The sequence below is a fragment of the Epinephelus lanceolatus genome, chromosome 16 (genome assembly GCF_041903045.1).
Source record: "Epinephelus lanceolatus isolate andai-2023 chromosome 16, ASM4190304v1, whole genome shotgun sequence".
Classification (NCBI taxonomy): Eukaryota; Metazoa; Chordata; class Actinopteri; order Perciformes; family Serranidae; genus Epinephelus; species Epinephelus lanceolatus.
In genome coordinates this window covers 6,038,645-6,051,547 of record NC_135749.1, presented here as the reverse complement: position 1 = coordinate 6,051,547, position 12,903 = coordinate 6,038,645, and the positions used below count along the sequence as shown (strand labels likewise).

Below are 12,903 nucleotides of genomic sequence, written 5' to 3'. Positions count from 1 at the left end.
TTCATACATTAAAATCCATCATGTTTAATATCTGTAAGCTGAATATGTAAACCCATCACCGCTCTCCTGCTGAATCAAATGTTACGAACCGTGTGCACCCCTTTCACTTATGCACACAACTTCCACTGGCTCTGAGCCATGATAAGATCTATTAAATCAGAGGGACGTCCTTGGGATGGCTGCTATGCTAACTCTTTCCAGCAGCTCAGTAAAGGTCATATTTGATCTGTGAGTGTGTTTGTGCTGTGCAGACAGAGGTAGGGATGATGTTGACTGTCCTTTTGTAACCTGGCAACAGTGAAACGCCCTCCTGAATCCAGATTATATCCATAACAACCCAGGGACCTCGTTTTCATTACAAAGCCATTTTGCTGGAGAGGGGCAGTGGAATCTCATTGATCTGCCACCTTGCCATGTGCATAGCAATCTATTTAATTCTCTTTATCGTGCTGTGTAATAATGTGACTCACTGTCACTTGCATAACTTTGAATTTTAATACTAACGGCTGCAGCTCCTCTAAAACAGAGTTAATGCTTCATTAAACAGGAAACTTAATATGCAACACTTCCAAAACATATCACTTTATTACATTGTTTGAAACATTAACATGACAAAATCAGGAAAAACAAATGGTCCTAAATGAAAAAGCACATTGTTGGAGATGTCAGCTCAGGTCTGCACTTGTAGTGACTTTTGTAAATGTTAATGTAATTTTGTTTCGGAAGCAAAAACTCAAAACATCCCCCTTTAACTGATTGTGTTTCTATCTGGCTCATGACTGCAGTGGATAATCAGCGGGTCAAAATGGCGTCTGCTACGCTGTAGGTTTTATGGAGCTAAAAGAGTAGAAGCATCTTTTTCGGGGAGCTTATTCAAGGAATGATAAAGTACATGCATAAGAGGAGATCAGCACCTGTAATCAGCAGTTGTAATCGCATGGATTCATGTGGGACAACTCAAGGGCATGCGTGCCTGTCGTCGGCTGGAAGAAGTTGCTTTGGCATCAGTAGCAGCTATCTTTGAACATCAGATAAGCTAAAATCACATACAAGTTAAAACATCTATACAGTATTCTACAATTGTGCCTTGTCTCTGTTTCCCTTCGCGTCTCTTAGATCCGTGGTTCAGATGGACACATTTAAGGACTCCCAAAGGTCACCATGCCCTGGACTCCTGAGAAGCCCGTGAACGTGGTCACTGCAGGATGAGATCTGGGGTGTGTCAATGAGCTGTGATGTCTCATGGGTTTTTGTAACCGGCAGACTTCTTTCCACTGACCATGTAGAAAGGTGGGAGTCTGCCTATACAGGTCGATGGGTCGCATAGCCCGGGTGGCCCTGAAGGTCCCCTTGGACCAGCTGCTCCTGGGGCACCAGGACTTCCTGTGTCACCACGTTCCCCATTTTTGCCATCCTTGCCAATGCCGGGAGGACCTTGTGCACCTGAGGAGGAGATACAAACCATTTGAAACCTGATATATAAGTCAAAATGAGGTTCAAATGCAACATGTATGTAATACATTGATCAGCCAAAACTTTAAAACCACTGGCTGCTGAAGTGAATAACATTGAACAACTTGTTGCAATACAGTGTTCTTCTGGGAAACCTTTGGTCCTGGCATTCATGTGGATACCTCTTGACGCATTGACCTGGCCTCCAAATTCCCCAGATCCCATTCTGATCAAACACCTGTGGGACGTGCTGGTACCCCACCTCACAAACCACAGGACTCAAAGGATCCTCCGCCAACGCCCTGGTGTCAGACACCACAGGACAACCCCAGAAGTCCTTTGTACATACTAAGTCAGAGTCAAGTCCTATCCAAGTAGGCCCAATCCTGGACTGAGGGTACCTCTGGGGTACAGGCACATCCCACGGCGTTCAACGGTGCATTAGTTAGACATTTCTGACTGAGAACTTGGTAATTTCGACTGTGCAGTTTAACTGGAGCACACAAGGAGGCACCAACCAGAGCAGTGGACAATTCAAATGCTACAGTGGGGAGCTGGAGTTGGGAACAAAAGATGGCACCATAAGCTAGTTGCTGAATTTACCCAGAAGTGACCAGGAAATTTAAAGTGAACTGGTTTAGGCTGGAGACTGTAAAATCTGGCTTTCCAACAAAGCAATCTTTAGCTTCCATCCAAAATGTTACACTGTGGGATTGTTCCTTTGCAGACTCGCACCTTGGGAGACGTAGTAAACATCTAACCGGAATATTTTGGATAATCAAACTTGTGCTTTTGAATTTTTTATCAAAGAGTCTTTTCTAAAGCTGTTGATAATCTTTTCTACTGAGAATATCATGTTGATCCGAGCTGTAGAAACATAACTTACATAACACTGTCTATGGGAAAAATGAATGGGACTTTTACTTCCAGAACCAGTAGGAGGTTCAAAATAGCTCCTCCAACTTTGGAACTGTATCAGTTTTAGCACTTTTCAGGTCTTCCCACACATGTTAGCTTGTTAGCCTTGCTTGCTAGCTTACATGTTTGGAGTGGACTATAAAATTAAAAGCATTAAGAGTCCTCCCAAAATGACACACATCGTGGCATTAAGACATTTAGAGTTGGTTATGTACAAGGTAGTCTCTATATACAGTACAGACTCTACATTCAGTGAATGTAGAGTCTGTAGGCAAACCCCGGAGATCTTGCCTCCGGAAGAAGAGCGGAAGAGCCCTGGTGTCCGGTTGTAGGCTGTTTGTAGTCCACGTGATATTGACCAATCACGTTTGAGCTGGCTGCAGTTGTTGCCAGGTTAAACGGTCCGTGTGGTGAACTAACGAGGCGGAACATAATTGGCGTCACTGCAAACTCTGAATCCATCGCAATGGTTCAGCATATTTACTTATATATAAACGGAAGTCGGACACGGAAATTCACCTCCTCCGCCCAAATCAAACCGGAATGCCAAAAAATCGGGGGTCTGCCCCCAGAGGCTGTATCGCCATCTGCCGGAAGTCAGACGCCAAATACAGCCGATGGGTTCTGAGAATGTGTACAAGGTTAAACACTATGATACACATAGTATGTGGCCTTGTTAGACCTCGAAAAATGCTGTGTATCGGGGCTTTAATGTGTTCCAATCACTAGTGTACCACAGCAGTTAAAGGCCAGCTACCCCGTGTAGTTTTTGACCACAAACATCTAGTTGCACTATAGAGCCGTTTTTTTTTTTGTTTGTTTTGCTTGTCTCCTGCATGTACATTACGACACCCATTCCTGTGTGCACAGAAGCTGCAATACACAATCCTACAAATGGATTTCCACTGTTCCACTGATCCACAGGTGTCTGTAAAATGCCAACAAGTGCAATAATGCAACAGCAAAGGCAGCGGAGAGGACAACTGCTAGAAACCAGACATCAGTGCAGTATTTAAAATGCTTCAAATGCCGTGGAAATGTCCATCGAGAGCTTGAGGCTGCTGGATTGAACAATTACGTCCAAAAATATATTTTATTAAATAAAATAAAAAAAAGTGGGGAGAGTTTAAATTCAATGCCCAGTTGTTACTAAAAGGGAACATTCTCAGCAGCGATGTGCTCCAATTATGACAAGCACACAGCCTTACCTGCTGCACCTGGTGCGCCTGGGCTTCCTTTGATTCCTACACCGTCCTCTCCCTTGTCTCCCTTTGCTCCTTTTTCCCCGGCATCACCTGCAGAGCAGAAGAGCACGTAGAGGACACACAAATTAATGCTGAGATGAAATGGAGAGGCATATTGTTTTCACAGTAACCGGCATGTAATTAGGAAACTTAATGACTCCACTCTGATTCCTTGTTTGGTGACTCATTGATTGTACAATGTTATGCACGGGTGAATCTCTTCCATCCGCAGAGCGCTCTGCGTGACTTCTTTCAGTGTGCCGTGGCAGTGTGAAGACAAACTCAGACTGTCTTGTTTTCTCTAAAGGCTTCAATTAATTTCTTGCCACCACGTTCACTGTATGAGCTCTGGATGCTCTCAAGGAAAACAAAGGAAGAGCAAAAAGCTATCACAGCAGCACGGCCTATCTATCACAGTGCTGGTGAAACACATGCAGCATTAGCGAACCACTTAAAGCTTTGCTAAAGATTGCTGAATGCAGCAGCTCTGGTTATCTGAGGGCTGGCTTTGTAGGGGTTCAGTATTGAATAGTGGAGAATGGATTTAAAAAGGCTCACTGACCTTTCATGCCTGGTGCGCCTGGAAGTCCAAAGAAGCCTGGATGACCTTTGGGACCCGCCGGCCCCGGAGCCCCTGCTGCTCCTGCCACTCCAGCTGGTCCAGGGGCGCCGGGAGGTCCCGCCGGTCCAGGAGTACCAGGGGCACCGATGGCTGCTGGCCTCTTCAGAAACTCTTTCATAAACTCTGCTAATTGTTCTATGAAGAAAAAGATTAAATCAGCTTAAAAACAGGAAAATAATGTAACAATATAAGTATCCATGATTAGTTTCATCATAGATTAAAGGAGCAATAAGCAAATTCATCATTTCTAGATTGAAGGAATTAAAAAATTGCGATGTGAAGAACTAGAGGTGTAATTTCATCTGGAGTATAGCATGACCTCACACACCCTCTCTCTGTGTTGATCTCCAGCCCATTGTTTACAATGTTACAATCGTAGCATGGGTTAATGTCCGGAGCTTGAGTTATTAGCAGCTCTGTCCCAGCAATGGGTCAGGCGTTACGGTTAGGTGAGTAGCCCGACAGCCCAGCTAACATTTGCAATTAGCATTGTAAAATGTAGCCTGGCGGGCTGTGTTTAGCTATTCCCCTGCCTACTTCAATGATGATGGTCCCTGTAATAAATGTAATATATTTGCTGAAATGGAGGCGAGGCTCAGTGACTGGAAGAGCTGGTAGAAGCGCTCCATAGCTGCAAGCTACTCCAGTAGCTGTAGTAGCTCTAGTGCTAACTCTGGGAGCTAACGCTAACATTCCAACTCTTCTCCGTGAGCCGGGAGCCTGTGAGCCCGCCAGGCTCATGGTCTCACGGAGAAGAGTTGGAATGTTAGCATGGCAGCTGACTAGTGCTAACGCTAACGTCCCCACGCTTAAGCAGGCTCCCGGAACGTTAGCATGGAAGCCGACTAGTGCTAACGCTAACGTTCCCATGCTAGAGCTCGCCGGAGCCGAGAAGCAGGCTCCCGGAACGTTAGCATGGCAGCCGACAACGTCCCCACTCTTCTCAGCTCCGACTCACTGAGCCTGGCGGAGAAGCGTGGGGACGTTAGCACTAATGGGCTGCCATGCTAACGTTCCAACTCTTCTCCGTGAGACCGTGAGCCCGGCTTCCGGCTCAGTTGGAGTTTGAGCGTTAGCGTGGCAGCCAAGTAGTGCTAACGCTAACAGGAAAGCAGGGAAGTAGCTAAACACAGCAGAGACCGAGAGTGAGTGAAAGACATCGCTAACTGCTAAACTAAGCCAAACTAAGTTGGCTGTTTAGGTTTTATTTCCTCACCCCTGTGGCGAGTGAATCTGCCTGTAATGAAACTGGGGCTAACCGGTGCTTCCTCCTCAGGCTCCACTTCACTCAGCTGCCAGCACAGCCAGTTAGCCTCCGCTAGCTTCCCAGCTAACGTTAGCCCCGGCTCTCCGTTTGGATCCAACCTTAGCACCGAGCCCTGGTTTGTTATTCAGGATAATGTGGGAAGAAGCAGTGGGTATATCGGGCAGCTGAGTGAAGCTGAGTGAAGCTGAGTGAAGCAGAGCCTGCGGAAGAAACACCGGGACTGTCTGGATGTGATAGTCCGTGGAGATGCTGTGGTACTCGCCGGCACATACGAGGTGAGTGGGGTTGGGGGTGTTGGAGAGCAGAGGTAGAGGGAGGGGTGGCTCATGACACACTTTGTTTTGCTCTACGGGCAGTGCACAACAGCAAACCTAGCGGTGAAACAATTTCACTTATTGCCCCTTTAAATAGATATGGATGTGATGTATAAAAGTGAACAAGCTGCACCTTCAACAACGGCTGAGCACATTTCCCGAAGCTTCTCATCAGTCACTTTCGGGCCCTGTGAATGAATAAACATTAACACTGCACAGTCACTGCGGGTTGTTGCAACAACAAAAGAACACACACACAGAACCATGGTGGTTTAAAAGCAAGACATGAAAAAAATCCATTGGGGTGTTGGAAAACACTGCTTTACAGTCACAATACCACAAGTTTACAGCCATGCTCATGGCTTAAACCACATTCTTTGGAGTTTACTTAAGTCTAATGCTGTGTCTCAAATCACGTACTTCTGTACTTACACTTAATATTTTGAGTGCATAAGTGCGCTCACACTGAGAAGTATGGAAAATGCAGTGCACTATGAGTACCCGGATGGTGCACTCAAAACAGTCAAGAAGTTCAGTGTGGAACTATGGACACTTCTTGCCCTCAATGGTCACCATCTAGGCTACGTAGCAGAAGGGGAGGGACCACTTTTCAAACTGGAAATAGCGGCCGAGGACTGTGCGACTGTGAACGTTGCTGCATTGTACAAATACATGTGTTTTTTGCACTAAGCCCCACTATACTGTTGTCGGGTATAAGCCAGCAGTATGTCTATTGGGTTAATTTAGCAGTCTGTAATGATTTGGTACTGCAAACAATAATGCGAATGCTAATGCTAGTTTGCTAACTAGCTAATTTGCGGCCATCATTTCTGGTGAGTGCACAACAGCTGTGTTTGGTTTGAGACAACACTACCCTGCTGAAATTCGCTCACTACGCCAATGAGTACATAGTGCACATAGTGTACTACATGGAAGTGTACTAACGGAAGTACGCGATTTGAGACACACCATAAGTTTACTAAAATCTAAACACACAACTTCTAATATGACATTACTCTGTCACTATACCAATGTTTAAAGGAATACTTCACCCTAATGACCATTTTTATATAAACTAATCATCCCGTGTTATGTTGAATTTGTGAAGAAAACTTGCTTTTCCTCTGATGCCTCCATGGTGAACAAAGAATCCAAATACAGACTAAATTCATGGTGAATTGAGGTAAATGGGGTCCACGTTTAACAACAGCTCAACTATATCAAAACAACCGTTTAGAAACTCAGCACAGCTAGTGCCATACGATCCAACTTGTATTTATTTATCAATGTTCAGTACTTATCACACACGCTGGGAACAAAACTGAAAGTGAAACTTATCTTTCCACTTGTCATAGCCAGACTCTACTCACAAAAACAGTAATTTTACCTCTCTGAAGACGGGAGCTGGTGGTTAGCTTGTGTTATTGTTTGACTTTGGTCTTTTAAAGTGTTAGCTCAGATTTCCCTGAGTCACACAATAGCATAGACAAACTAACTGATTAAGGCAGTGGTGGACCAGCAGCTCCTGTGTTCAGCGAGGTAAAATGATTGTTAGTGTCAATGAAGTCTGGCACTGAAGAGAGCATTGATAAGATTTACTTTTTGGTGACTTTTTTTCCCTGTTGGAAAGGTTTGTCTGTTTGGGAAGTATTGAGCACACAGCTGGATAAATAAGACTTGGACTGCCCTGCACAAGTTGTGTGAGACTTTGTAAAGTGATGTTTAGATTAAATTTTGGTGTTGTTACATGCAAGCCCCTGTGACTTAAATCAAGAATTTGCTCTGTTTCTGGATTCTTCGTTTACTGAAGCAATTAGAGGAAAATATTTCTTTCAGGAATCCACTATAACATGGGGTGAGTAATTGACCTGCAAATGGTCATATTGGGGGGATGAAGTATTCCTTTAAGTGTGGTTATATACAGTATAATGGGCGGAGTTAGCCGGTCACCCCAAAACACATTTGTTTGGAAAAATGTACACCATCTCCCCTGAGTTCAAGACAAGTCATCAAAAATATATTTGCAGGAGGAGGAACATGGGGACACAAGATTAGAACTCGGAAAATGTATTTTTTATTTAACTGTTTCGCCATGCGGGTGTAGTATTTACCATGCTCGCCATCTTAGTTTAGCCTGTTAGCATGCTAACATTTGCTAATTACCACAAAGTACATGTGGGGCTGACGGAAATGTCACTAGTTTTGAAGGTATTTGGTCATAAACCAAAGTATTGTAAGTAGCATTTACATCCTGTATATTGGCAACAGTAACACTTACAGGTTGACCTCTGGGACCTGGTGGTCCAGGAACGCCTGGTTCTCCCTCCAGCCCTCTTGCTCCGATCGGACCGGCCAAACCCTCATGGCCCGGCTGGCCTGGTCTGCCCTCATCTCCTGTAGCTCCTCTTTGGCCCTTCTCTCCTCGCTTAAGATAAAAAAAACCTTCTTGACCATCCCATTCTGACATTAGCAACAGCAAACTACATTATGTCCATTGATTTTTTAACTGCTACATCTTAGTTTAACTACTTTACAATGTTTTGTTCACAAGCAATTCACTGGTAAAATCAGATGTCAGAGCACATTGTGGGAACTATTCATTTCTGTATAAAAAGATCATTAGGTATCAGAGACAGTGTGAAAAGTGTCAGCTGCAGTGCAGACTGTAGTTTTTAATACCTCTCCTTTGATTCCAGTAACACCAGGAGGGCCCTGAAAACACACAGAGATCAACTGACTTCTTTCAAATCCACACACACATTGCTGCAGTCTCAATACACGCAAGTTATTACATAACACTACAGTACGCTCCACATACCTGGTCTCCTTTGACTCCAGGATCTCCTGCCATACCCGTGTCCCCCTGTACACAAAAGTAACATGGTGAATCTGTAGCTGCTGGACCAGTGACATCGCCACAGAAGATCATTCACAGACATGTTTGAAACAAATACAGAGATTATAATAGTTCTCACCTGACTTCCTTTAGGTCCCATTGGTCCCATAGGCCCCTAGATGACATATAGAAAACAATATTTTAAGTACTTCACTACACCTTAAGTTTGAAATCATTATGGATGTTTGAAAATGGTAAGATGAGATTCGTCTAACCTGATCACCTTTGTGTCCAGTGTGACCCTTCAGTCCTTTGGCACCAGTGCTACCTCTGTCTCCTTTGTCACCCTGGAAATACAAGATTTTATATTCTACATGTCATATTTTTTCAGTCTTGGTAAGGGTGTTGTTATATCTTGGTTTTATGAATGGTGCTCTGTAGCTAAAGCACATGGGCTAATATTAGATGCGCTCTAAACTATGGTTTCTTTTGAATTCATTATCAAAATATCAGTATATGGAACCTTATGCTAAAGGTGCTATTGATATCTGTATTGTATTTGCCAATACACGTCGCCCTTCATGTATACAGAGAACTGGATACAGCGTTGGAGATGGAGCCCAGTGCTCAGTGGCACATGAAGCTTAAAATGTGTGTGGTGCTGCATTAGCATTGTTGAAATGGAACCAATGAAGCAAGCGCACTAGTCTTCCACCGGTCAAGTCATCAACTTCCGGTTTAGTGTTCCTCTAAAATGATTTAATTGTCCTGCTCTTCCGGACTTTCCAAATGTTATTGGAGTTAATTGATCAAATTCTTCGAGTAAAACAATAATTTGATTTACAGACATCCCTGTCCCAAAGTAAGTCTATAAAAAAGTCTCTCTGGGCTCAATGGCATCACATGACAGACTCCGAAGTTGTGAGTTCCAGTTTTTTTAGCTCCAGTGCCCAGTGCACTTCCTGAGGGGCTCCCTCCTTTCCATTGCATTCAAGTCACCACACCGCTGTTGCTTGAAGCACGAGTGGTTCCCAGTTTGTTGCACATCCTGCATATTTCATGGTCGGGTGGAGTGATCCTCAGACAGACTCAGTATTGGCAACTGATGAATCTTTCATGGGAGGGTAATGAATTCATTTTGCAATAGATTTAGGTTACTTTGTGTGATGGTGTTTCAAGATTCATGTAACATACTGTGATCTATGGTGGTGGTTCCTGACCTTTTTCCTGAAGGAACTCCTTCTCCATCATTGAGTAAACAAACCATTCTTGACTACGTGACATATTTTATTGATTTTTCACATTATATTAAATGCATAACAGCACAGAACAACTGATTAACAGTACAATTAATGCAAATAGTTATTACAAGAACTGCATTTTGAGTAGATTATTTCCTGGGAACATTGCATCAAAGATGAGTTTTTATTATCTTTTTTTTCTCCACTATTTTTCATGCAAGGAATTGTTGTTTTTTTTAAACAAATTCAGTATCTTCTCCTCCCTAGCTTGGCTGATGTTCTACAAGCTCTTTGGTTGTTTGAACTGTGTATTTAGCAGTAACTGCCTACTTTAGGTTGGGAACCAATGATTTATGGTAATCTAACGATATAGCTAGCTAGCTTAACGCAACAGCGTGCAGTGACAAAAAAGTTCCACCCTTATTGATTTAAAGTCTCATAATACTTGGAAGAGAGAAAGGTCACTGATTTAAACTGCCAGAAAGCAGAGAAAATGCTATTTTATATCAGTAGGGTCCAATCCTTTTCTTTTTTCACCTCTGATATTTGTGAAGATAACGGTTGTGTTAAGGCAGCAACAGAAAGTTTGCTGATTTATATGAGTCAGACCAGTCTGGTAGCTGGACCTCAGCTAAAAACCTTAGCAAACCTTAACTTTAGCTTACCAGTCAAGAAAAAAGTGTCCATCTTGGTGTGATTTTTCAGCCCGACTCAATGAGCAAAAGCTGGACCAAAGTTCATCCGAGTCTTACTACTTTATTGTTGCCGATTGGTACTGGAGTGAAGCTGGGTGCTTACTGTCAAACTCAGCCATTTTTCTTTCTTTCTTTCTTTTTTTTTTACCAACACTAACTAGCAACTAGTAAGACTGTAAGATTTGTCATTGCTGATGACCGCAAGATACCATGTGATACCAGCGTCTTTATACTATTAGTTCACAAGCCGAGACAAAATTATACATTTATTCAGCCCATCTCTAAAAGCTCAGAGGGGCTGTCGATAAGACTATTAATAATGTCTCACCTGGATGCCTGGAGGACCTGCAGGCCCAACTGGCCCTTGTTTTCCTGTTTCACCCTGTAAATTGATTACAGATACAGTTAACACATTCACTCAGTGATACTGATGTACCTGCAATCCATTAAACACAATAATCACTAGAACTGAAACCTTAAAATCACCCACACACACAACTGAAAAATAGATGTAAACTCACAGTTGCTCCTTTATCTCCTGGTTTCCCATCCTCTCCATCTTTTCCAGACTCGCCCTGTATAAAAAAAAAACAGACGTTGGCTTTGCAGCACATATATCAAAATAAATACAATGAAAGTGTGACGGGAGGCTTGATGGGAGAATCTCACAGTCTTTCCAGGAAGTCCAACCGGCCCGATGGGTCCCTCAGCACCAGTATCTCCCTAAACCCGCAACAGGAAGTGTGTTAGTCTTCAAATTTTTATCAGCACAGTCTGTGTGAGTTCTGTTAAAGCCTGATGGTGCTGAAATACAACATTTTGGATGCGCTATGTGGATATGCTTCATTAAATTGGTGATGATTCTAATTACCTTTGCACCAGCGGGTCCAACTACTCCCTGCTTCCCTGGCAGCCCCTAGAAGCAATAACACATCAGATGAAAAAAATAAACAGAGAATGTGTAACTGAAGAATTTATATTGTTTTATTAAAAAGAAGAGGGTCACTGAGGTTTTTTCAAGAATATATAACATGTTTCAATCTTTTAAACAAGACAAGTAGTCTACAGCCACACTTGTGGCTCTGCCATGCTTTTATGCTGTGTTTATCTCATATGAGAGATATCGTGGGCTAATTATAAGTTTCCTACTTGTACTGTAAATAGCATTCACATCAACTTATAGCTGTCAGATGTGTCTGAAAGCTTTAAGATGTCCGACTTGACACTTAATAATACAGAAATGCCTGCAAACAAAACAAATATGGACGCCTCACATCAGCAAAAGACTGTTAAATGTTAAATGTAATTAAACCCAAACTGAATGCATATGGTGTCACATTGTCAGTACACAGTATCTTAATGCTCACACAACCAACTCTGTGGTCACAGGCCACATAGCATTAGCCACAGTGATGCTTTGAGCTAAATGCTAATAGCATGCTAACATGCTGATTTTAAAGGAAGGCTTCACTCACAAAGGACAATTTGTATAGCAGTTATTCACCACGTGTTGAAAGTAATAGTGTTTGTGTAGTATAGATATTGTTTTTTTGTTTTCAAGATATAGTTTTGCTGTTGTTAAACGTGCTCCCATTTACTTTAATTCATAAAGAGTATTCGCCTTTTTTGGATTCTTCGTTCACCGTGGAGGCAGGCAAGACAAAGGAAGCTTTTCCTTACAAATTCAAGGTAACGCGGTGAGTAATTCATATACAAATGGACATTTTGAAGAGTGAGGTATTCCTTTAGGCTAGTGTGATGTTTAGCATGTTCACCATCTTAGTTTAGCATTGAGATATTACACCAAAAGCAACAACAGCCAAACTGCTGATGGCGTAAAGAGGAAAAGTCATTATTAAAGTGATTAAGATTCTTTTCTGGGGAGGTATGAATGCCTGTATAAAGTCCATGTCGATTCTTTTAATAGCTGTTGAGATGTTTAAAACTGGTGGACCCGATAACTGACTCATAGTTCAACCTTTACACTCCACCAGTGTGGCTACAAAGGCAGCACACAAACCACTACTAAAGTAAGTGCAGTGGTTTAATGTCTGTTTCTTCATGCACAGCTTCTTTCTGAAGATAAAGAAAGACAACATACTGTTCTGTTTCTACAGTGCTCTTTGTAGACAAAGTTTTACCATTCAAGTCATATCTGTGGCCTCTCACCTGATACACTCACAGGCAAAGGTAGACGCTGTCTTGGCATTAGATTTTCTTTCCAGCTGGTTGTGTGACTTTAATGTTTTATTGATCTGACCTGCTCTGTGGCTTCAGAGGGGAGCCTCTCCTCCTTAGCATCCCTTACTTTGAC

The 12,903-nt window shown here is 42.8% G+C and overlaps 1 protein-coding gene across 3 annotated transcripts in view; it reads right to left on the bottom strand.

The window, feature by feature from the left end:
- Positions 1 to 566: 566 nt before the first annotated feature.
- The window catches only part of col9a1c (collagen, type IX, alpha 1c), a 41,804-nt gene continuing 29,467 nt past the window's right edge, over positions 567 to 12,903 (bottom strand). For all 3 annotated transcript variants that reach the window (XM_033637663.2, XM_033637665.2, XM_033637664.2), the window contains 13 exons: positions 11,461 to 11,505; positions 11,259 to 11,312; positions 11,111 to 11,164; positions 10,918 to 10,971; positions 8,929 to 9,000; positions 8,793 to 8,828; positions 8,636 to 8,680; positions 8,497 to 8,529; positions 8,096 to 8,242; positions 5,951 to 6,005; positions 4,177 to 4,371; positions 3,579 to 3,665; positions 567 to 1,443 (listed from right to left, as the gene is read on the bottom strand). In XM_033637663.2, the coding sequence (XP_033493554.2) occupies positions 1,241 to 1,443; positions 3,579 to 3,665; positions 4,177 to 4,371; positions 5,951 to 6,005; positions 8,096 to 8,242; positions 8,497 to 8,529; positions 8,636 to 8,680; positions 8,793 to 8,828; positions 8,929 to 9,000; positions 10,918 to 10,971; positions 11,111 to 11,164; positions 11,259 to 11,312; positions 11,461 to 11,505 (1,080 nt within the window). In that variant the 3' untranslated portion in view covers positions 567 to 1,240. The remainder of the gene's footprint in view (positions 1,444 to 3,578; positions 3,666 to 4,176; positions 4,372 to 5,950; positions 6,006 to 8,095; positions 8,243 to 8,496; positions 8,530 to 8,635; positions 8,681 to 8,792; positions 8,829 to 8,928; positions 9,001 to 10,917; positions 10,972 to 11,110; positions 11,165 to 11,258; positions 11,313 to 11,460; positions 11,506 to 12,903) is intronic.